Here is a 25,166-nt window from a genome sequence, read left to right as displayed (position 1 = left end):
AGGAAACCTCTTCACATTGAGTTGCTATGGCACCTGGGGCTCCTCTTGGCTGTGACAGCTTCTGACACTGCCCTTATTTGGGGGCAGCTTGGATGGTTTTGAGTAGCCCTAGTCAGGCATGCCTTAGAATCCATTGAGATTCATCTTGTGTGTTTTTTATTTTAGATGGAAGTACATGGGTTTGGGAGAAGAAAACTAGAGAAATATATGCCATTCTTAGCACAAAGTTGATGTATTTTTATGGTCAATTTGACCTTGATCACCTAGTCCATGGGCCTTCATAGTTCTCCAATGTCAAGAATCTCTTTTTTTCATTCTTTTTAAAACTTTACTCCCCCCATCCTCCATTTGTCTCTTTCTGTGCCAGTACTAGAGCTTGAACTCAGTGCCTGGGTGCTGTCCCTTAGCTTTTTCATTCAAGGCTGGTGCTGTACTACTTAAGCTATACCTCCAATTTGGGGTTTTGCTGATTCATTAGAGATAAGGGCCTCATTGATGTTTCTGTTTGTGCTGGATTTGAATTTCTTTTCTGTTTTTAGATTTTTTTTTGTTTTGTTTTTTTGGGGTCCGGTTGTGGGGCCTGAACTCTGGGCCTGGGTGCTGTCCCTCAGCTCTTCAGCTCAAGGCTAGCACTCTACTACTTGAGCCACAGTGCCACTTCCGGCTTTTTTCTTTTTGCTTATGTGGTGCTGAGGAATCGAATCCAGGGCCTCAGGCATGCAAGGCAAGCGTTCTACCACTGAGCCACCTTCCCAGCCCTGGATTTGAACTTCTATCATTAGATCTCAGCTTCCTGAGTAGCTAGGCATGCCCATCTCTTTTGAGAAGGCCTGGTGATGTAACACATTATTGGCTGTTTGCTGTGCACCTGGTACAGTTTTGTGTGGCAGGGCTATGAAGACATGCAAGACATGATCTGTGCTTAAGCATCCCAAGAATGAACTGCAGTTCAGATGTGTGCAACAGCACTTAGTGCACCAGGGAATGTGCAGTGAGAGTGTTCATAGGGGCTCCAAGGAAGTTAGTTACCTGACAAGGCTTTCTAATTTCCTGATTTTGTGCTTTCAGTGAATTTCCATAGTTCCCTTCCATTTCCTTCAAACCATAACATTTTAAATGTTACAAAAGGGAGAGAAAATTAAGGAAGCTAGCATATTTCTTTTGGAGACATATCCAGAGACTCGTTATTTTTAAGCATTTGCTTAGCATTTTGTGTTGAAAGCATTTTCAAGTCATTAATTAGTAATTCACATTAATATGTAGATGGAATTAATCTATTCCAGGCAGAAGTTTTTCTTGAGGAAATAAAAAGAAACTTAAGTGCTATTCCTTTCCACCTACATGTCTCTCCTCCCCTCTGCCACACTTTATCTTGATCATGATTTGGATGATCGCTCTGATTATTGCTCTCATTAAGCGCCACAGGTGTCTGTGGAGCTTCCACAAAGTTCGGGTTGGGTGCTTTCCCTCTCTTCTGGACTCTAGGCTGTATGTAGGCTGCTGTGTGGACTCATTATCACTTGAAAATGAAATTGGCCTCATAAATAGTCATCCTCAGAAAACGAATGGCTCTCCCATTTTTATTTTAGTTGCATTCAGCTGAAAGCCTCTTAGGTTGTATTCTTGTTTAAGAAGAGGTTTTTTTCCCCTCCTTTTATCCTTCTTGCTTGTCCTATGGCTTGAATGCAGGGCTAGGTCTTACATGCAAGGCCAGGAGATTTTTTTGTTTGATTTTGTTTGTTTGTTTTCCCTCAAGGTTAGTGTTCTACCACTTGAGTCCCAGCTCCACATCTGTCTTTTTGGTGGTTATTTGAAGTTATGTGACTCAAGGACTTACCTTTCTTTCTGAGCTGGTTGAAAACCATAATCCTCAGATCTCAGCCTCCTGAGTAGCTAGGATTTCAGGTGTGAAACACTAGTAGCTGGCTAGGAGTTTAGTTTTTACCTTCAGAAAAAAAATCTCTTCCTTTCTGTGGAAAAAGGGCTCCCCTGTCCTCGTATTTGACCAAGACAATAATTTTCCACCCTGTACAGATGAGGAAACTGAGGCCCATGAGGACCAATCTCAAGACTGGTAAAATTCAGAGCTGATATTTGGAGTCTTAACCTCTGGTGGGAGAAGCTTCCAGAGGATGTGATGGTCTCCTCATTACACTCTTGTCTTCATTTTGTCACGTGGTGAGCTGCTTCAAGAGCTTCCTGTCTATGAGGCCCCCTGTCCGCTTCCTTCCTTCCTGTCCTGACACAGAGGAGGTATCCTGAGTACTAAGATCTCTGTGACATCAGTCATGTATAGAATCAGCCTATTGTCCATGTGGGGTAATAAATCTGAAGATTGTATCCCTGTCCTCAGGGAGCTCTTAGTGTGATCAGGGAAGATATGCCTTGTACTCCTGGGATCCCATTCATTGACCCCCTCTCTTTCTGCCCTTGCAGGAAATGCCTGTTTCAGTAAGCAGTTATTACATGCCAGGCTTCATACTCACAGACTGCTATCTGTGACAAACTACTTATTAGTAGGTGAAATTATTGTTCCTCTTACCAGATAGGGGATGAAATTCCTAAAAAAATCGTTTTAGGGCCAGGCGCCAGTGGTTTATGCCTGTAATCCTAGCTACTCAGGAGGCTGAGATCTGGTTCAAAGCCAGCCTGGGCAGGAAAGTTTGTGAGACTCTTATCTCCAATAAACTACTAGAAAACCAGAAGTGGTGAGGTAGAGCACTTACCTTCAGCTGAAGAGCTGAGGGATAGCACCCAAGCCCAGAGTTCAAGCCCCATGACTGACAAAACATAAAAAATAAATAAAAAATAAATAAATAAAAAGTAATTGTTTAAGGAAGGAGCTAAGAGAAAGAAAATATAGCTAAGAAAAATGAGGGCAGCCGAGGTTACTGATCTCCATATCTAAGAGATATAAAAAACATTCAAGTTAAAAAAAAAAAAAAGATTGCAGCCAGGTGCCGGTGGCTCAGAACTGTAATCCTAGCAATTCAGGAGTCTGAGAGCTGAGGGTCCTGGTTTGAAGCCAGCCTGGAAAGAAAAGTCTGGGAGGGTCTTTATCTCCAATTAACTTCAAAAAGCCAGAACTGGAGGTGTGGCTCAAATGGTAGAGCACTAGCCTTGAGCAGATAAAGCTAAGGGATAGGTCAGTCCCCAGCTGAGTGGGGCTCAGTGCCCCAGCTCTGAATTCACTCTCCAGTACTGGCACCAAAATAGGAATAATATTAATAATTACTTAAGAAGCAGGAAATACTTAGAATTTGGTAGATGTTGAGTCCTGAAGCTCCCTGTTGAGTTGCCTTGTTTCCTTTGTAGTACTGTTGCAGTGTACATGGTGTGTGTGTGTACACAAGTAACCCTATTAGTTGTTTTATTGTGACCGTTAGGACCCATGAGTAAGAACTATTACAAGAAAACAGAGGTGTTGAACAATATGCTGTAAGCCACAACAGTAGATTGCCAAGCCAGATGGGCCCAGGTATCCTTGATTCTGGAATGTGCACAGTTAACCAATCACAGACAGTATTGGAACCTTGGTTAAATCCCAGAGAAAATAGTTCTTTGCTGTGGAGGCTACAAGATAGCCAGGTAGCCCTGGAAAACTGGCCAAGTGAACATCCTGTGTTAAAATAGGGAGAGGCAAGTCAGTAAGGTGGAGCTCTACAATGCTCTGAAGGAAATGGGCAAAAGCGAGAATACGTGTCCTAGAGGGCCTTGAGGTAAGTCTTCTCCCCACCCCCAGCCCAGAAATTGTCCCTCAGCTTTTTGCTCAAGGTTAGCACTCTGCTAATTGAGTCACAACTTTACTTCTGGCTTTTGTGTTGCTTTATTGGAGAAAAGGAGCCTCATTGAATTTCCTGCTTAGGCTAGCTTCAAAGCGAGGTCCTCAGATCTCAGCCTCCTGATTACGATTACAGGCATGAGCCACTGGCACCCATCCTACGATACTGTTCTTAATGGCAGTGGCAGTCAGATGGGGCCTTCATCCATGTTTTATATGATCTCATCCTAATAGATACTGTTCTCAGGCTAGAGTCTAAGGGACTGGCTGGAAAAGCTCAGGCCTGGCCACAGTGACAATTCAGTGAGTTACATTTCTTGGATTTGGATGCAGGCCATCTACTTTGCTTCTTGGGCTCTTGCTTTCAAGTGCTCTGCTCGACTATACCTGGAGTTTCTGGTAAGACGCATGGGTGAATGTGGGTACTTTCTCTCAGGTGATGGCCATATGGGGAGGAACAGAGGACAGTGGCCCACCCTGGTTTCACTATCCCTTATTACTGATAGCAGAAATACCAGCTTGTGTTCAGAATGGCTTAGAAGCAGCTCTTGGTGGCTTTGCAGCTTGGCTTTCAGTTCTGGCATGACAGTGCATTGGGAAGGTTCTGGATCCAGAGTCAGGCTCAGCTTTGGGCTCAGTGTCTGCCACGTGCTAGCTCTTGCTTCCATCCCAGATGAGTCACTGTCCATCTCTAAGCTGCCCTGCCATGTCTCCTCCTCATATACCTTCTTCTGATGAAGAAATTCCCTTCAGATAAATAGAGATTCCATGGAAGGAAATTGTTCATGTACAGCTGGTTTCTCCACAAACAGTTGTTCAATTTTATTTCCCTTTCATTTTTCTTCCTCTTCCCAGAGATCACTGCCTCTAAGAACTTGATAGCAGATAGACTTAGATGATTACATGTAAATTGGAGCTGGCTTCTGAAACTCTAGGCGAGTTTCTGCCGACCTGGGAGAATTTTTTAGGGCCCTATGCACCTAATGCATTTTAGTCTTTATTTTTATTTTTCACCTATATTTTTCTTCTCATATTACTTCTAGGTGCCTTTTATTTTCCTTTAGGACTCATGCATAATTTTGGCTGCTTTTAGGTATAATTAATAAAAGGCCCAAATCATTTCAGTGATAGGAAGATTTATTATTTCACATAATAATAACCATGGCACAAGGGTAACTGTAGAATTCATTAATTCAGTTGCTCAGTACTGTCTTCTTTTTTTTTCTCTTTTCTTTTTTGTTGGTCATGGGGCTTGAACTCTGGGCCTGGGCAATGTCCCTTAGCAACTCAGCTCAAGGCTAGCATTCTACCACTTGAGCCACAGTGCCACTTCTGGTTTTCTGCTGGTTTACTGGAGATAAAAATTTCACAGGTTTTCCTGCCTGTGCTGGCTTTGAACCGTGATCCTCAAATCTTAGCCTCCTGAGTAGCTAGGATTACAGGCATGAGCCACCTGCACCCAGCCTGTCTTCTTATATTTATATTCCTACCATCTTTTGAATTGACCATATTGGGTATATTCTCCCAGCTAAAGTTCATCGTCACAAGTTAGCTATTGCAGCACCAGACATCTATGAAAACACAGAAAACAACAGTATGAATGATGGGACAAAATCAGGATTTGTTTGTAAAGAGGAATGAGAAGTGACTGCTGAGGTGATATTAATCCTTGATAAGAAGCATGTACCTTTTCTCTTTTGCCTACAGGTTAAGAACAAATATGTTGTCATGGCATAATGTGATATACATACTGTGCCCTCTACTATTATTTCCTCATTTTACTTCATTCTGTTCCCTACACTAGAAGGCCAAACCAGACCACTAGCTATTGCCAGTACTAGGTACACCTCATTTTTACCTCCGTGTTTTAGGCAGGCTGAGCCTGTGCCTGAACCACACCCTGCCCATGTGCCCTGCCTTGCAGCTGTAGCACAAGACAAAAACGGCTAGAGTCAATAGTAGAAGCAGAACTCTCCTCTGCTCCCTCCCAAATATTATTTTAGACACAATCTTTTTATTTTTATTGTAAGATAAAACAGAAAATACAGCTGGCGCTGTTGGGTTATGCTTGTAATCCTAACTCTTCAGCAAGCTGAGATCTTAGGACTGAGTTTCAAAGCTAGCCTGGACAGAAAAGTCTTTGAGTCTCTTCTCTCCATCAAACCATCAAAAAGCCTGAAGTAAAGCTGTGGCTCAAGTGGTAGAGTGCCAGCCTTGAGCAAAAAAGCTAAGGGACAGCACCCAGGCCTTGAGTTGAATCCTCAGAACTGGCACCCCCACTCAGGCTCTATCCAGGATCCTGCTTTCCCTTGATCTGTCAGACCTCCTCTGCCTCCTCCAGCCTGTGACATTTCCAATGTCTTTTCTTTAGCATGAGCTTGACACTTTTGGAAAGGGCAGCTACTGATCTTGTGGGAAGCCTCCTAGTATGACTTGGGTGAGTGTTTTTTTTTTTTTATTTTGTTTGGTCCTGGGGCTTGAACTTAGGGCCTGGTTGCTATCCTTGAGCTAGTTCTAGGCTATCACTCTACCACTTGGATCTAAAACACCACTTCCAGTTTTCTGGTGTTCACTGGAGATAAGAATGTCACAGACTTTCCTCTCTGGGCTGGCTTTGGAGCAATATCCTCAGATCTGAGCCTCCTGAGTGGCTAGGGTTTCATGGGTGAGCCACTGAGACCCAGCTAGGCTGATATTAGTTAGTTAGTTTGTTTTTGTATGCCTAATTTTATGACTGAATGAGAAAACTCAGTACCTCATATCAGTTTCTGATGTCTCATTGCCTGGGTGTATCTTTGGTCACCTACTTAAGGTGATCCTTGCCAGTTTTTTTCAGGATGAGGCCACTGTTTCTTATATGGTAATTGGCAAATAATCTAAGTCTACAGTTCAATTGCAAAGAGATTTTCTTCAAAGGGTATCTCTGTGCATGTTTAGCTTAAGAAACAGATGGGAAACAGATACTACGGTTGAGAAGGACATGGGCCAGGTTGGTATCCCAGCAAGATCTTCTGCCTCCTCTCTAAATGGCCCAGCTGATGAAGTGCCTGTGCTTCAACCTCAACTTCTGTTTGAGAACCTAGCCTGATATTGTTGATTTGCCTATAAGGTTTTCTGCACTTGAAGTTCCCTGCAAGAGGGTTTCCTTCCAAACTGAGATTCATAAAGTGAGTTAGGTTTAACAGAAGCAACATAAAATGGAACTGGAATCAAGAAGCATTTATTTAGCATTTATTTATCTGCTACTATGTTAAATCTAAGGAAGGTGAAAGTCATAGTCTCTGTCCACAAATCCAGCACCTTTTCTTCAAGGGGAGGACTTTGTTTTCGAGACCTAATGAAAAAACATTAAAAAAAATCCCCCTGAGGGAGAGCACTAGCCCTGAGCAAAAGAAGATCAAGGACAGAGGCCAGGCCCAAAGTTCAAACCCAGCATAAAGAAAAAGTTTATGGGTGATTTTCACTATCTATGAGATGAGCTTAATATTCTAGTTTAGAAGCCTGGCACTAGTGCTCACACCTGTTATCCTAGCGACTCAGGAGGCTGAGATCTGAGGATCATGGTTCTGAGCTACCTTGAGCAGGAAAGTCCGTTAGACTTTTAGCTCCAATTAACCAGTAAAAAGCTAAAAGTTGAGGTATGGAACAAGTGGTTAAGTACCAAACTCCAAGGTAGAGTGGGAGGCCCTTAGTTTAAGTCTTATTATAGGTGTATGTGCAATATACATACACACACATGAAATTTTAAAAGTTCCAGTTTAGCCCCAATGATTCTTCAGATTAAGGTGACATAATGATAAGGAACCAGAGTACTGCAAGAGGGCACAAACATACTTGTTGACATGGATTTAGAAGTCTGGTGGAGTCTTTGGAGGCACCTGCACCTAAGTCACTAATTAGGGCTGATGTGCTCCAGTAGTGTTAGTTTTCTGATTTGGATGCTGATTATCCTTATAATCCCTTTCTTTACTTAAATTGTATGATCTTTTGAGCTCCTGTTCTGACACAATGGTTTAACTACATTTGTTTTACTGTTCTCTTTAAATAGCTTTTCACCTGTGAGACTCTTATCTTCAATCACACACACACACACACTCACACACACACACACACACACACACACACACACAGCTGGAAGTGGAGCTGTTGTTCAAGTGGCTGGGCCCTAGGCTAGAACAAAAAAGCTCAAAAGCAATTCCCAGGCCATGGGTTCAAGCCCCAGAAATGAGGTAAGAGGAAGGTAGCAGCTATTAGATGAAACAGCAGGATAAGAGGCCAGAGCTAGAGTGGTCAAGCCTATGATCCTAACTACCTAAGGAAGTTGAGATCTGAGGATCCAGATTTGAAGCCAGCCCAGGCAGACAAATCAGAGATTTATCCCTAAATAACCAGCCTGGGTTCAATTTCCTCACCTGACAGAAACAAAAACATAAAAGTAAACAAAATTTCTGGGGAAGGTTTATTTCTTATGATGGCTCTTCTGAAAACACTGAAGCCGTAGAAAACATGGATTCTCTTTTTCTCCTCTCCTGTCTCCCTTTTTCTTTCTTTTTTCTTTTTCTCTGTGCTCTCTTTCTGTCTAGCACATGCTAGGCAAGATATGCAACCACTGAGTTTCATACCTAACCACATGTTTGGATTCTTAGATAATCCAATTCTCACTGGGTGCCAGTGGCTCACGCCTATAAACCTAGCTACTCAGGAGGCTGAGATCTCAGGATCATGGTTCAAAGCCAGCCTGGGCAGGAAAGTCCATGAAACTCTTATCTCCAGTAAACCACCAGAAAACTGGAACTGGCTATATATCTCAAATGGTAGAGTGCTTGCCTTGAGCTGAATAGCTGAGGGACAGCACCCAGGCCCAGAGTTCAAGCCCCATGACTGACAAAAAAAATACAATTCTCTTTACCTCAGAAAAGTTCCATTTTCCTTATATTTATAACCTTATGCCTTTCTAGCTCCAAAAGTCCAGACTTCACACATTTACACTGCTGAAGGATAAATAATGAGATGCATCTTTTGATGAGGGAAGGGTCCGGGGACATCCTAAAAACCACAAATCAAAGCATCTTACACTTCTGCTTAGAAACCTACTGCCATTTCCCATTAAGTTCCATATTAAGAGTTAAAACTATCCTGAGCTGGGTGCAGGTTGCTAATGCCTACAATCCTAGCTACTCAGGAGCCTAAGGTTTAGGGATCATAGTTCGAGACAAGCTTGGGCAGGAAAATCTGAGATTCATCGCCATTTAACCACACATACGCATACGCACGCGCGCGTGCACACACACACACACACACACACACACACACACACACACACAAACACACACACACAGAAAATAAAAAGAAAACTTCATCCCATCTCATAAGCCTGACAAGACATGGTGTCCAAATCCCAGACCTCATCTTATCTTTGTGCAACCCCCACCCCCATTTATTTGTGCCAGTCCTAGAGCTTAAACTCAGGGTCTGGGCACTGTCCCTGTGCTTCATTTACTCAAGGAACATACTCTACCACTTGAGCCACAGCATCACATCTGGCTTTTTCTGTGTATGTGGCACTGAACCCAGGGCTTCATGCATGCTAGACAAGCACTCTACCACTAAGCCACATTCCAATTTACTTGGCCTCCCTTTTTTTGCAGCTTTTTTCTTTTTCTTTTCTTGGATTGCTAAAATTTGTTAAGGCCTTTGCATTTGCTAGTTAGTCCTCCCTCACCTTTTCCTGCCCCATTCATATTACTAAGCGTCCTCTCAAACACTTTGCTACTGGCCTGGACAGCCCTGTTCTGCCCATTTGGGCCTTGCCAAGTCAGTGGCTTGGGTGACCCCTGACCTCGGGATAATGTGGGAGGGTACTTGGCACTCAGTACCTCTCGGATGGTCAGATCTTCAAAAACACAAAGGCAGTCTCCTTTTCCAAGCCAACATCACTCCAATGACTATGGTCAGCCAACCTTTAAACCACTGGTTGGTGCCCAAACTCAACAAACCAGACCCTAGCCGCATCAGATCTAAGAAGAAGCAGGACCAAGAAGTACACGCGGCCAGACCCACCCAGCAGGGGGAAGTATTCGCCAGGCATTGGGAGCATGTTTTGGAGGTGTCAGCAGTGGCTGTGGTGCTGGCTGGGTGCATGGTACTCCCCAAGTTGTGGTCGGCAGGAGCAAGGTAAGTCCCAGAGTAGGTGCTGGTAGCCTTGATTGCTGAGAAGAGAAAATGAAAGAAAAGGTGGCCTGAGGGTGTGTGGTAGGTGTGAGAGACACAAGCATATGCATTTTGGTTCCTTAAAAATATGAATCCCTTCAGCTTATTTTTTTCTTAGTTCACTGGTGTATTCTCTTCCAATTCATCATAAAATACCCAGAAAACTTAGGAAACCATTAAATAATGCAATTTCACTTTCACCTACCTGTTATTCATTTATGTTTGCTGTGAGATGATGAATTCATTTAGAGTAGAGTATCTACATTCCTTCTACTAATAATATTAACAGCATAAACAATATAAACTCATAGTCTTCCAGTCTAGAACATTCTAGATGATTTTTTGGTCGGTCCTGGGGCCTGAACTCTGGGCCTGGGCACTGTCCCTCAGCTCTTCAGCGTAGGGCTAGCACTCTACCAATTGAGCCACAGTGCCACTTCCGGATTTTTCTGCATATGTGGTGCTGAGGAATCAAACCCAGGGCATCATGCATGCAAGGCAAGCACTCTACTACTGATCCACCTTCCCAGCGCCTCTAGATGATCTTTAAATCATGTAGATTCAAATTTAGATGGTGATGACCAAAAAATAGAGATTACCATTGTTTCCTATTTCAGAGTATGTCCTAATCTTATATGAAGTTACATGAATTACATTTCTACAATGATATATTTTGTATGTATTACATATCGTGCATGAATTACACATATTATACAACACACACACACACACACACACACACACACACACACACACACACACACACACACACACACACACACACACACACGTATACATACAGCTTAGCTCCAAGGTGTCTTAAAGTTGCTTTCTGGTTTCATGCCTTGTGATTGTTTTTCTCCCTGGTATTTTAATGGCTCTAGGCAACTGGTACCATATATAACTTTGAGCTTTCTCATGGATTGTTTTTATACCTTTGAACTCTTTCTCTGGCATTTTCACCTATCATAATCCTATGTACCTCTCATGGCAGACATTTGCAGATGCCTATGGGCCTAATAAAGTTAACATAAATGAGTGAATTGAATTCGAGTGCCAGTTTTGAGGTGCAGGAGCGTTGCCTGAAAGGACCAGTTGCCTGAAAGGACCATTTGGCATGAGGTAGTTATTAACCAGTCAGTATAGAGCCTTTGTTTCAAGTTTTCAAGGGAAATTGGACACTTGCACATTTGTATGAAGACTGGTTTTTTTGTATATATTTTTTACTGTAAAGATACTGTACAGAGGGGTTACAGTTACATGAACAAGGTAATGAGTCCATTTCCTATCGAGCAATGTTACCTCCTCCTTTGTTTTTCTTCTTCTTTTTTTATTGTGAAAGTACTGTACAGAGGGGTTACAATTACATGGGCACGATAATGAGTACATTTCTTATCAAGCATTGTAGGCTCCTCCTTTTTTTCCCCTTCCCATCCATTCCCATCCTCCCCTCTGTCCCCCCATCCTCCCCGCCCCCCACAAAAGTTCATTTTCGACATGATGACTTGTACATCTCATTGTTGCAATGGGTCCACCTGTATCCTTATTTAAATGATTTGTTTTTCCCCTTTCCCTCCACAAATTATACCGACACTAAATACAGCGAAAGCAGGGGTTATACTGTGGGGGAGGGACATACAAAGCAACAATGAAATAATCTTATAAATGTGTTAGAAACAATCACATGAAAGAAAAAAAAGCATTTGAATACATATCTTAGGGTTCATTTCCCTAACATCACCTTATCTGACCTTTTCTGCTTGACTCAGACATATACTAGATATTGCAAATAAGGAAAACTATGGGACCTATGTTCTTTGGGCCTGGCTTATGAAGACTAGTTTTTAAACATGGAACTCATTTAAAAGTTTAGACACTATATAGATAAATTAAAAACATCTCTAGGCTAGGTTTGACACTCCAAGCTCTAGACTTTTGTTTGGTACTTTGTGTATGAATAATGTCTTCTGATTCAAAATGGTTGTTTTCCTTTCTGTTAGCATTTTTGGTGTATATCTTAATTATAGTAGTGTGCTGGTCTTTCTGCCTTATTAGTTGCTAGTATGTTTTTAAAATCTATTTGAGGGTTGGGAAGGTTGCTCAGTGGTAGAGCGCTTGCCTTGCATGCCTGAGGCCCTGAGTTCAATCCTCAGCACCACATAAGGAAAAAGTAAAAAGCCGGAAGTGGTGCTGTGGCTCAAGTGGTAGAGTGCTAGCCTTGAGCTGAAGAGCTGAGGGACAATGCCCAGGCCCAGAGTTCAGGCCCCATGACTGGACCAAAAAACAAAAAACAAAAACATAATAAAACAAATAAAATCTATTTGAAACATTTGATATCATATATTGGCTCTTTCCTGCATGTAGTCCATGTCTCTATAGAATAGGTTTATACATACCTATGTGTATGGGTGAAGGAGGGTGAAATAAAATGAGAGAGAGCAAAAAAGAAGAGGGTGAAGGAAAGGGCAGGAAATATATTAATTCTCTCAAGCTATTTGGTTCTCCTTCTCTTTGTTGAAGGGCCAATATGATATTGATTTAATTCCCAAAGAGCTCTTCTGGAAGGAATTAGATTGGGTATTTGAATTGCTGCTCAAAATTTGATTTGAGGTGCTGGGAATGTGGCTTAGTAATAGAGTGCTTGCCTACCATGCATGAAGCCCATTGCTCAATTCCTCAGTACCACATACACAGAAAAAGCCAGAAGTGGGCTGTGCCTCTCAAGTGTTAGAGTGCTAGCTTTGAGCAAAAAAAGCTCCAGGACAGTGGCCAGGCCTTGAGTTCTAGTCCCAGAACTGGCAAAAATAATGTTGAAGTAGGAGGTCAATGGATATAGCCAAATGGTGGAGCTCTTCCCTGGTATGTGTGGGGTCCTGAATTCTATTGCTCACACTGTAAAAAAAAAAAAACATAAGTAAGTATGAAATATAAGTCAATCGTCATCTCTTTTTTTAATTTTTTTATTGTAAAGATACTATACAGAGGGTTACAGTTACATGAGCAAGGTAATGAGTGCACTTTCTATTGAGCATTGTTAACCCCTCCATTGTTTTCCCCATAACATTCCTTCCCTCCCTACCTCCCCCGAGGTTCTTTTTTTTTAAATTGTGATTAAGTGATTACATAATTTCCAAAATTTCACAGTATTGTGGAATAATGATGCTCATTTAAAGTCACAAGTTCATTCTAACTTTCCTGGAGCAAATTGTCTATCACAGTCTATAACATATAACAGTGTAGACATATACACCATACATGTGATCAGCAGCATGGGGATATTTAGTAGTGGTTCGACCAGATGAGTGAGAGTTCTTTGTTTCTTAAGTCCTGTTAATTTTGTCATATCACCTAACATTTTGGATTTAGCATCCACTTATCAGGGAGACCATGTATTGTTTGTCTCTTTGCTCTTGGCTTACCTCGCTCAACATGATTCCTTCTAGCTCCATCCATTTCCCTGCAAATGCCATTATTTTGTCATTTCTAATTGCTGCATAATATTCCATTGTGTATAGATACCACAATTTTTGGATCCATTCCTCTGTGGTGGGGCATCTGGGTTGTTTCCATATCCTAGCTATTGTGAACAGTGCTGCAATAAGCATGGAGGTTCACATGTCCTTATATATTGGTTCCTGTTGTTCAGGGTAGATGCCTAAAGTGGTATGACTGGGCCGTAAGGGAGGTCAATCTTTAGCTTTATAAGGACCCTCCAGACTGCTTTCTAAAGTGGTTGTATAAGTGTACATTCCCAACAGCAGTGTAATAGGGTTCCTCTTTCTCCACATCCTCTCCAGCATTTGTCTTTGGCTGATTTGAGGATGTGGGATATTCTGACGTCATCTCTTTCGTAACATCAAATGTTCCAATACTAACAGAATTTTGGTATATTTATGATGAATATTTTTAATAATAACAAAATGCCCAGAAAGTGTTTCATACTTATAATCCTAGATATTCCAGAGAAGGAGATAGGAGGATTATGGTTTAAGAGCATACCAAACAAAAAGTTAGTGTTTCAGAGATAGCAAGCATGGTAGTTTATGTCTGTAATCTTAGGTACTTGAGAGGCAGTGTAAGAAATTCGTGGTCTGAGGCTCACCTGTGCAAATTAGGAAACCCTATCCAAAAAACAAAAGCAAAAGGATTAGAGACATCTTTTAATCACTAGGGCCACCACTACAAATAGGAAACAAAACCCTAAAAAACTGTTCTGACAGAAATGTTTTTGGATAGATTAAATCTCTGGAAGAGTTTTAGTAGTAAGTGATTACTAAAGATTTTAAAGGATAGTCAGTAAAAGGGGAAATAGATAATGAACCTCCTCACAATGAAAAACTTGCTCAGGGAAAGACCCTAGGAAGACAGGAAAAAGATAAACTATAAACTAGCATGAAATATTTGCAAACCACATAGTAGAGGAGTTAAATCTCCAAAATACAGTGTTCTCAAATCTCTGTAGTACATAATGATAAAAACCAAACCAGAATGATTCGATAATGACCAAAAGATACAAATAAATGTTTCCCTGAAGAGTATATATTCAGCAAATAAGCACATAAAAGGATGCCTTGGTCCCAGCCCTTAGAGAAATGTAACTTAAAAGGCACAGTGAGGTACCACTACATACCTGTCTGAATGGCTCAATCAAAATAGTGACAACACAAGATTGATCAGAATTCAAGTGAACTTGATTATTCATACATTGCCACTAGGAAAGTAAAATGATATTTTACTTGGGAAAAAATAGAACAATACCTGGTTTTTGGACAGTCCTGTGGCTTGAACTCAGTCCCATGGCACTATCCGTGAGCTTCTTTTTAACTCAAGGCTAGCGCTCTACCACTTGACCCACAGTGCCAGTTTCTGTGCATGTGGTACTGAGTAATCAAACAAAGGGCTTCCTGCATGCTAGGCTACTACTCAGGTACATGCCCAGCCTAACAGTAACATTTAAAATTTAACTGAGCAGGCATTTTTCCCAGAGAAAGCTTTCATTCCCATAAACACCTGTACATAAGCTTTCTGAATCATTTTATTTCTGTGATAGTCCCAAAGTACATTTATACCATGGACTATTCAGAAACAGTAAAAAAAAGTCTTAATATAAGTGGGTCTGGAGGGACTTAAATGCTGTGTAAAAAATCTTAACAAGTGACATGCTATGTAATTCCATCTATACTTCTTTAAGTGACAGAATTTCAGTTGAAATATGTTGAAAGCTGAAGATTGGTGGATTCTGCCACAATGAATTATGCTTCAGTTATGAAAGCTGTTACTAGGAGAACCTGGGGGAAGATCTGTGGGATCTTGTCTGTATTAATTTACTAATGTTCCTGCCTGTGACTCTGTGAAAGTGTCAAAAGATTTAGACAAATAATTTATACTAAAAAAAAGCTGACCTCAATCACTTTTTCCCTTGGACTTTCTGATAAAGATGATCCTGAGACTCCAGTGATAACTGAAGCAAGTCCTATCCTTGAAGAAAGAAACTGTGAGTCAGTGGAGAATTCTGAGTCTGTGAAGAATACTGAATCTGTTGACCAACATACCAATCAAGAGACTTAATGGAAGCTGTAGTGTCCAGTTGAAAAAACCAGAAGTTGGGTCTTCCAGGGACCCTGAGACTTCAGAAGTTTTCCCTTTTCAGGTATCACAGAATCTCTATTTTTTTTTGTGGGTTGTGGGGCTTGAGTTCTGGGCTTGGGCACTATTTCTGTGTTCTTCAGCTCAAGGTGAGCACTCTACCACTTGAGCCACAGTACCACTAATGGTTTAGTGGAGGTAAGAGTCTCATGGACTTTCCTGCCCTGGCTGGCATTAAACCGTGATCCTCAGATCTTAGCCTCCTGAGTAGCTAGGATTACAGGCGTGAGCCACTGGTGCCCAGCTAGAATCTCTATTAAAATATTGGGATTTAAAAATATTAGAGTTTACCAGGTACCCCTGGCTCACACCTGTAATCTTTGCTACTGAGGATGCTTAGGTCCAGATGAATGCAGATTCCATCTCCAACTAAATGCCAGCAAAGTGCTACACTAGAGGTATGGCTCAAGTTGTAGAGTGCCAGCCATGAGCAAGCAAACCAAATGTGTGAAGCCCTGGTACAATGAGAAAAACAAATCATTTAAATAGGGATACAGGTGGACCCATTGCAACAATGAGATGTACAAGTCATTATGTCGAAAACGAACTTTACAACTTTGGTGGGGGGTCAGGGAAAACTGGGTGGGGGGGCGGGGGGGAGGATGGGAAGGGATGGGAAGGGGAAACAAAGGAGGCGGCTAAATGCTTGATAAGAAATGTACTCATTATCTTGCCCATATAATTGTAAACCCTCTGTACAGTATTTTCACAATAAAAAAGACAGATTCAAGCTCAATGCTAATTTAGGTTTACATTTCTTTTCTTATTTTTACAACCATAAATAATAGTTTTTCAGTTCTATAAATGCCATCAGCAGTAATTTCCTTTGCTGCATGGTGCCTACATAATAAACACAGATAACTGTCTATCAGTCAAGCAATGCATTAAGCAAATATTATTAGGTTCCCATACTTTAGCTAATAATTAGATAACTTATGTATATTGTACTCTGGCTCAACAATTTTTCACACTTTCTTGTGTCTTCCCCCCCCCCCATTTACTGGGACAATAGGAAACTTTCCAAAGATATACCCCAGGCTAGATGGAAATATTGGGGCCCCGGGGGCAAGTCCTTGCTCTCCTCAGCCTCAGCTACAGTGGCCACAGTGGGTAAAATCATCAGTCATTTCATTACTGTCTGTGTGCGTTTTACAGATTTGTGTTACAAAGGACTTAGTTAATAATTCTCCTTCCACATTTGTTCAAGGGTTTATTGTTTGAAGAAAAATAATCATGAGATGATAGACACTGCTAGTAGAATTGGTAGCATTTTCTTATTAGAATGAAGTCTAGGAATTGCTATAAATGTCTGTTCTTTAATGATGATATATCAGGGTTTTGTTTAAAAAATGTTATACTAAGGAGATATTTTCAAGGAATAATTACCCCAATTGTTAAAAATAACCTGTCTTATAGCATTCATGATTTTAGATATACACACTTTGATATTTCGTTTTTAGAATTTAGCTTGGTAAGTTTGGGTAATAAAGAGCAACAAATTTAATTTTTCTCTAGGACAAGATACTTCAAACATCATTGAAACGACAGAGTCTTCCCTTAGGATCCCTAGTCCCAGTGAGATTTCAGCTGAAGTCAAGCTGCTGAAGGTCAGTATAGAGAAACATTAAGTCCTAGGATACTTTGGATTCAGTAGCTTGCTTGTGCATTTTTGATATTAAGGACATGGGGACATCCTACAGCTGTGGTGGGTTGCCTTGTGAATCCAGCTGCCAGTTAGAGATCTGTGTCTTGTAACTGTTCAAACTCTCTACTCTGCATCTGAAGTAATTTCAAGGACTGCTGTATAATAAAATTATATTGCCATATATGCTGAATATAAGAATTACTTAGCACTTTATATGGCAACCACGGTTGGCTGAATTTAAAACTGACAGGACCAAAAAAGATTTTTGTTTATTTAGGGCTATTTTTTTTGCCTTTTGTTTTTTGTTTGTTTGATTTTCTACCTTTTGTTTTTTGATACTAGGCATTGAACCCAGGATGTTGCAATTGCTAGGTAAGTGTTTTGCCATTGAGCTGAGGTACATTCTAGCCTTTTCTCTCTCTCTTTTTTTTTTTTTTTTTTTTGCATTTGGGTTTTTATGAAGGTGAGGGTTTATATATATATATATATATATATATATATATATATATATATATATATATAGTGAAAATACCGTACAGAGGTGTTACAATTACATGGACAAGGTAATGAGTACATTTCTTATCAAGCATTATTGCCTCCTCCTTTGTTACCCCTTCCCATCCCTTCCCATTTCCCGTTCCCCCCACTTCCATCACCACCCCACACACACCGTGCCAAAGTTGTAAAGTTCGTTTTTTGACATTGTTGCAATAGGTCCAACTGTATCCCTATTTAAAATATTTGTTTTTTTTTCCTTCCCCTCCACAAATTATACCAACATCAAATACAGTGAAAACAGGGGTTATACCGTGGGGGAGGGACATACAAAGCAACAAAGAAATCATCTTATAAATATGTTAGAAACAATTGTATGAAAGAAAAAAAAAACATTTGTGTCCTTATCTTGGGGATCATTTCACCTACCATCAACTTTTCTTACCGTTTCTGCTTGTCTTAGACATATACTAGTTATTGCAAATAAGGGAAATCATGGGACCTATGTTTATTTGGGCCTGGCTTACTTCACTTCATATAATTTTGTCCAACTCTCCATTTCATAACAAATGGGGCAATGTCATTCTTTCTGATGGAGGCATAGAATTCCATTGTGTATATATGCCACATTTTCTTTATCCATTCATCTACTGAGGGGCATCTGGGTTGGTTCCATATCTTAGCTATGGTAAATTATGCTGCAGTATACATAGTCGTGCTTGTAGCTTTAGCATGGTCTTCTTTGTGATCGCTTGGGTAAATGCCCAAAAGAGGGATTGCTGGGTCATAAGGAAACTCTATGTAGACTCTTTTGAGGAACCTCCATACTACATTCCAAAGTGGTTGAACAAGTTTATACTCCCACCAACAATTCAGAAGAGCTCCCTTCTGTCCACATCCCCTCCAACATCTGTTTTGTTTTGATTTGCATTTCTTTTATGGCTGGGGAGGTTGAGCATTTCTTCATGTGTCCATTGGCCATCCTTCTTTCCTCTTCAGAGAAGTTTCTCTTTAAGTCTTTAGCCACTTATTTATTGGGCAGTTGTTTCTTTGAGGATTTGTTGTTGGGAAATTAAATTTTTTTGAGTTCAAGTTGTATTTTAGATATGTGACCCTTGTCCGTTGTATGGCTAGTGAAAATCTTTTCCCAATCGGTGGGCTTTCTATTGCTCTTGCTATGTCCTTTGCCATGCAGAAGTTCTGCAATTTCATGTAATCCCATGTGCCCAACCTTTCTTTGATTTGTTGTGTTTCTGGGTCTCTTTTAAAAACATTTTGATCTGTGCCAAGATTTATTCTTCGAAGTTTGTCTTGATCAAAAGGAAACCTGCACTTCTAAGCCGTATGGAAAAGTTTTGAAGACCAGTTTGTTTTCTTCATCTCTCACAGCCCGTATTGTTTCTCATTTAATACTCTTTGCTCATCTCTATCTTTTTTTTCTCTGGAAGCAGATTTATTCTATCTGTTTTTCTCCATCTTCAGAGTTATATCATGTTTTGGCGTATATACCCATCAGAGACTAACAGGTTCCACTATCACTACTTGTGTATACCTAAGAGAGAACTGGATTGACATACCTTTGGGTCCATAGTGCATGGGTCAGTAGCCATGTCAGTAGACATGGCTGCAAAATACTCCATATATGAGGCACTGTTCTTACTGATGAGGCTATTTACTGTGAGGCTATTTTGGCTGTGACTAACACACTATGTGTTTAAAAAATGAGTTTATTTTTCTCCCTAAAGGACTCTAGAAATAGACTATTGCATGTTGTTTTGGTGAACGTAGGGTCCTGGTACCTTCAGTTTTCTTTGTTGTTTACTTTATGATTTTGTAATTGTTGTCAGATCATGCTGTGAGTGCAAGTATGGTATTCTCAAACACATAAGCTCAAATTCAGGAGTTACAGAGACAGGAAGTTTCATTTCTCCTCATGCCCCCAGCAACTAGAATGGTTTAATGTCTAACTCTGATGCTTTGAGATATTGGGAGATTAAATTGTTAGCATTATCAGAAATTTTTATCAGGAGTTGCTTTTAGTGGGCAAAGAAAACAGGAGTTAGAAGTATGTTTGGATAGTAAACAGCAGTGACTTCATAAACACTTGAAGGACATCTGTCATTCAGAGCCATGTTTTAAGAGGGGAATGAAAATCATGGAAAACCCTGGGAAGAGTGGCTAGTATTAATGTCTTAAAAACTTGGAGAGTTAATGGATCATGCATATGAAAATCTAAGGAAAAGAGATAGGGAGAATATACCCTTTTTATACCTTTGAAGGCTAGCATGGAGGGCAGAGTTTAGGTTGTGTTTACTTATGTCTCATGAGTAGAGAACTCCCACTACTCAGTGGAAGTTTTATGGACTTAGATTTTAGTTGAATATTAAGTGTACCAGAATAGAATTGGTGGCATTTTCATCCTAAAGCCTTTCCCATCTTCTAAAGTTCCTAAGGAGAGAAATTAATTTCACTGTGAAGGAAATTATACTAGAGATGGATCTTTTTAGAAGTTTGAAGTAAAAGATACCAATGAAATCACTCGGTCATCTTTTTTGCAATTTTGTCATGTTCCTTTAAGGATGTTGTCTTCTGCTTCGTGTGTGTGTGTGTGTGTGTGTGTGTGTGTGTGTGTGTGTGTGTGTGTGTGTGTGTGTGTGTGTGTGTGTGTGTGGTATTCCTGGGGGTTAAAATCAGGACCTGGGTGCTGTCCCTGAACCTTTTTGCTCAAGGCTAGCACCCTACTACTTGAGCAACAGCTATACTTCTGTGATAATTACTTCTTTTTTTTTTTTGGTGATTAATTGGAGAGATAAATCTGCCTGGACTAGACTACCTTGCCTGGTCTGGCCTCAAACTGTGATGCTCAGATCTCAGCCTCCTGGATAACTAGAGTTCCAAGTGTGAACCACTGGCATCCAGCTAGTTAGGTAGCTAGCTTGCTTGCTTCCTTGCTTCCTTTCTTCCTCCACCCCACTTTTTTTTGTCTGTCATGGGGCTTGATCTCTGGGTGTGGGCCCTGTCCCTGCACCCTTCTGCTCAAGCGAGCACTCTAGCTCTTGAGCCACAGCGCCACTTCTGGTTTTCTGAGTGGTTTATTGGAGATAAGTGTCTCATAGACTTTCTTTCCCAGGCTAGCTTTGAACGGTGATCCTCAGATCTCAGTCTCCTGAGTAGCTAGGATTATAGGTGTGAGTTACGGGTTTCAGGCCTCTTTCTTTTTTAATGTTTATGTTCTGGCACTGGGGTTTGAACTCCCATCTTCACAGTCTACCTTGTCCTCCTCCCCCACAGCTGGCACTTGAACCCTGCCTCTGATTTTTGCTGGATAAATAAATGGAGATGAAAGTCTCACAGGTTCTTCTGCCCTGGTGGCTTTCCATTGTGATCTTTAGATCTCAGCCCTGAGATCCTAGGACCATAGGCGTGAGTCATCAGTGGCCCAGTCCTGCTTTCCGGATTCAGATTCATATTTCAAAACTTTTTAACTGTTACTAAAAGATACGGGTTACAGTTATATAAGTTGGGTAAAGAGTACATTTCTTTTTTATCAATCGTGGACATGAACTCTGGGCCTGGGCACTGCCTCTCAGCTCTTGAGCTCAAGGCTAGTTAGTGCTCTACTACTTGAGCCACAATGCCACTTCTAGTTTTCTGATGGTTTATTGGAGATAAGAGTCTCACAGACTTTGCTACCAGGGCTTGCTTTGAACCACAATCCTCAGATCTCAGCTTCCTGAGTAGCTAGGATTACAGGTGTGAGCCACTGGTACCCAACTAAGAGTACATTTCTTTATTTTTTCTTCACCCTTTTTTATTTTTAATTTTTATTGTGAAAATGCTGTACAGAGGTGTTCCAATTACGTGGGCAAGATAATGAGTACATTTCTTATCAAGCATTGTAGCCTCCTCCTTTGTTTCCCCTTCCCATCCTCCCCCACCCTCCCCCACCCAATTCTCCTCCTCCCCCCAAAGTTTCAAAGTTTGTTTTTCCACATAACGACTTGTACATCTCATTCTTGCTATGGATCCACCTGTATCCCTATTTAAAGGATTTGTTTTTTGGACAATGTCACCACTTTCTTCTCTCTGTTAGGCTTGATTATAGGGAATCTAGTGTAGCCTTCAATCTTAAGGACTAGTTAATCTTTACTGCTGAGCCCTGATTCCTCTGAATTCACTCTTATTCCTCAGGTGTTCAGTGAAGTCTGTTCACTTGATTGTTTAAAAACCAGATGTTTCCGCATAGCTTGTGCTATGGGGATTGTGTTGCTTACTACTTACACTAGTTCTTCTCCAACTGTGTGGCATTACCTAGTGTTTTTTAACAGTATATTATTCAGATAAAGACACATGGGCACATCTGTAGCTTCTTGAAACATTTTACTTATATAGCTGCATCCTCTGAAGTTTTCTGACTTTCAAATGATAGCTGCTTCAGCCTTCCCTGATGCCAGCCTTTATCCCTGACTTACATTGTGTGTGAGTGTTCTGTTGTCTTTAGGATCTCCTCTGTGTGTTGGGGTTTGGAACTTTTCTCTAGGCAGAAAGCCCAGCTGTAGCGTTGACTTTGTTTCTCTTTTCTCCTGGACCAAAGTCTTTTATTTTGTCTTTTTTTCCATTGTCTAAAAATAGTTCTTTCTTATATTTTGTCTGGTTTTCTAGTTGCTGTATAGGAAGGCAAGTGTAATATCAGCTTATTTATAGTACTTGAAAGCAAAAGTTCTCTCCATAATAGAGTGTTTGATATAATATAGTTTAATTACTTGGTGTACTTGTTGATCTCTTATATGATTTTTAAAGGTAAAAGAGAACTGATTATTTTTGAAACATACTCTTCTTTGTAATATATATTGATTCCCTTACTAAGAATCAGCATAGTCTTCTAGGACAAAGTTGAGCTATAATTTGCATACAGTAAAACTGGTTTTTTTGCAATATGACTTTGTGTTGAGAAATAATAATTATGTTTATACTGTATAGTCACAGTATATTGTGATACACAGACACAGAATATTTTCTGTATTTGTATGGCTCACTGAGATATAAGAATATTTTCATTACCTAAGGGAGTTCCTTCATGCCAGTCTGTAGCCACACCGTTCTGTCTGTTCACAGCATTTTCCAACCATTGATCTCTTTCTGACTATAGTTTCCTCTTGTTTAGAAAAATGTTTACTATGTGTAGATAAATACTTTTTTCTTTTGCCAATTGTGGGGCTTGAACTCAGGAATTGGGTGTTGTCCCTGACCCTTTCTGTACTTAAGGCAGCTATCACTCTACCACTTGAGCCACAGCGCTATTCCCTAAATTTTTTGAGAAGTTATTTGGAAATAAGTATCTCATGGACTTTCCTGCCTGGAAGGCTTTGAACTGTGATCTTCAGATCTCAGTCTTCAGAGTAGCTGAGAAGGATTACAGGCATGAGTCACCAGACACCACTGCCTGGCTATTGTAACCTTTGTTTATTTATTTTGGCAATATGAAGTACCACTTGAGCCACATCCTTATTCCTTTCTTCTGCCTGTCTATCTATCTATCTACCTATCTATCTATCTATCTATCTATCTATCTATCTATCTATCTATCTATCTATCTATCTATCTATCTATCTATCTATCTATCTATCTATCTATCTACAGGGAGCAGTTTTGTTCTCAGAGATGTCAGTTCATAATGGCAGGAAGGTCATGGCAAAGCAGAATCAATCATACCATGGCAACTAGAAAGCAGAAATAGCTAGTTTGTTTTTGGATCCAATCACTGGCTTTTACTTGTGCTGGCTTTGGGCTACAATTCTGCCTCTACTTTGTAAGCAGCTGTGATTACAGGCGTAAACTGTGTCTTTGGATTCTCTTTTCATTCTTTTCACTGTGTAGCCTGACATCCTTGAACTGGATATGAATGTAGCTTAGGCTGGCTTCAGACTCACAATACTTATGCCTTAGTCTCTGGAGTAATGGCATTATAGGCATATATTAAATACTTAGTTATACTTTAAATTTATGCTTTATATTTTTTCTTAATTTTAATACTGAAATTTAAAACAGTTCATTTTCATAATGTGAACTTGTTCAGATTCTTTAAGAGATAGTATGCCCCTTCTAGGAAGATAACTATAGTCCTGACTTTTATCTTAGATTACCTTTGTTTGCTTTTATACTTTACATACTTATAATACATTTTGTATCTATCTTCTTTCACAATATTTTTGTATCATTTGACCATGTTGCATTTTGGATGTGGTATTCCATTTTGTCACTATGTTATATTTTATTTATTCCACAGTTTTTAAGGATTGAAATAGTTTCCATGTTATAGCTATTACAAATACTGCTGCTCTGAATATTTTTGGTTATTTATTTATTTATTTTTGGCTAGTACTGAGGCTTGAACTCAGGGCCCAGGAACTGTCCCTGAGCTTCTTTTGCACAAGGTTATCACTCTACCACCTGAGCCACAGTGCAATTTCCTGCCTTTTCTATGTATGTTGTACTGAGGAATTGTTCCTAGGGCTTCATGCATGCTAGGCAAGCATTGTAACACTAGGCTACATTCCCAGCCCTGAAATGTCTTCTGATGAATCACTGTACATATGTAGCTATAGTAGATACTGGCCAGCAGTTTTCCAAAGAGGAGAACCTACTATGTATCTACATGCAGTGTGTATTATCCTTACTGTTCCACATTCTTCCCAGTGCTTAGTATTGTAGGTCACTCTTAAAGAATTGAAACATATAAATGGCTGGACACTGGTGGCTCATGCTTGTAAACCTAGCCCCTGAGGAAGTTGAGAACTGGGGATTGTGGTTCAAAGCCAGCCCAGGCAGGAATGTCTGTAAGACTCTTCTCTCTAATTAACCAGCAAACAAAGCAGGAAGTGGAGCTGTTGTGCAAGCGGTAGAGTACTATCCTTGAAGAAAAAAAGCTCATAGACATCACCTAGGCCCTGAGTTTTAAGCCCCTGGACTGACACAAAACCCCCACAAAACATGCAAATGTGTTTTCCCAGTATTGTAGTAATGACATTTATGTTGCTTTCTAGGGAAAGGACATTATTAGTGGGGGTTTAGATGCCTTCAAATTCATTGTGAAGAAGACAATAGATGTAATAGCAGAAGGGGATCCTGTATTTAAAATGACCAAGGATCTGATGAACTGGAATTCTACACTGTCTCAGGTACTGTTACCTTTACTGGTTTGATTGCTGTTTTCTGTTGTTCATGTGTTTTGTTTTGTTTTTTAATTTGAATTTTTCCCTTTGTTACCTTGAGATTTTGTTAGTGTATTTCCTTGCAAAGAATTTTCAATGCATTATAAAATGAAGGCATTTTTATGGGCTGGATGTGCAGTTAGAGCTCTAATGCTTATACAAATGGCCAGCTCTTTTC

The 25,166-nt window shown here is 40.3% G+C and overlaps 1 protein-coding gene across 1 annotated transcript in view; it reads left to right on the top strand.

Moving 5' to 3' along the window:
- The first annotated feature begins 9,629 nt into the window (after positions 1-9,629).
- The window catches only part of LOC138813384 (protein FAM114A2-like), a 50,829-nt gene continuing 35,292 nt past the window's right edge, over positions 9,630-25,166 (top strand). Inside the window, exons 1-3 of the mRNA XM_070001785.1 lie at positions 9,630-9,955; positions 22,010-22,076; positions 24,821-24,955. Coding sequence (XP_069857886.1) covers positions 9,630-9,955; positions 22,010-22,076; positions 24,821-24,955 — 528 coding nt within the window. The remainder of the gene's footprint in view (positions 9,956-22,009; positions 22,077-24,820; positions 24,956-25,166) is intronic.

This window comes from Dipodomys merriami, unplaced genomic scaffold (assembly GCF_024711535.1).
Source record: "Dipodomys merriami isolate MVZ:Mamm:240054 unplaced genomic scaffold, mDipMer1.0.p SCAF_593, whole genome shotgun sequence".
NCBI lineage: Eukaryota > Metazoa > Chordata > Mammalia > Rodentia > Heteromyidae > Dipodomys > Dipodomys merriami.
This window is presented reverse-complemented; position numbering and strand designations above follow the sequence as displayed.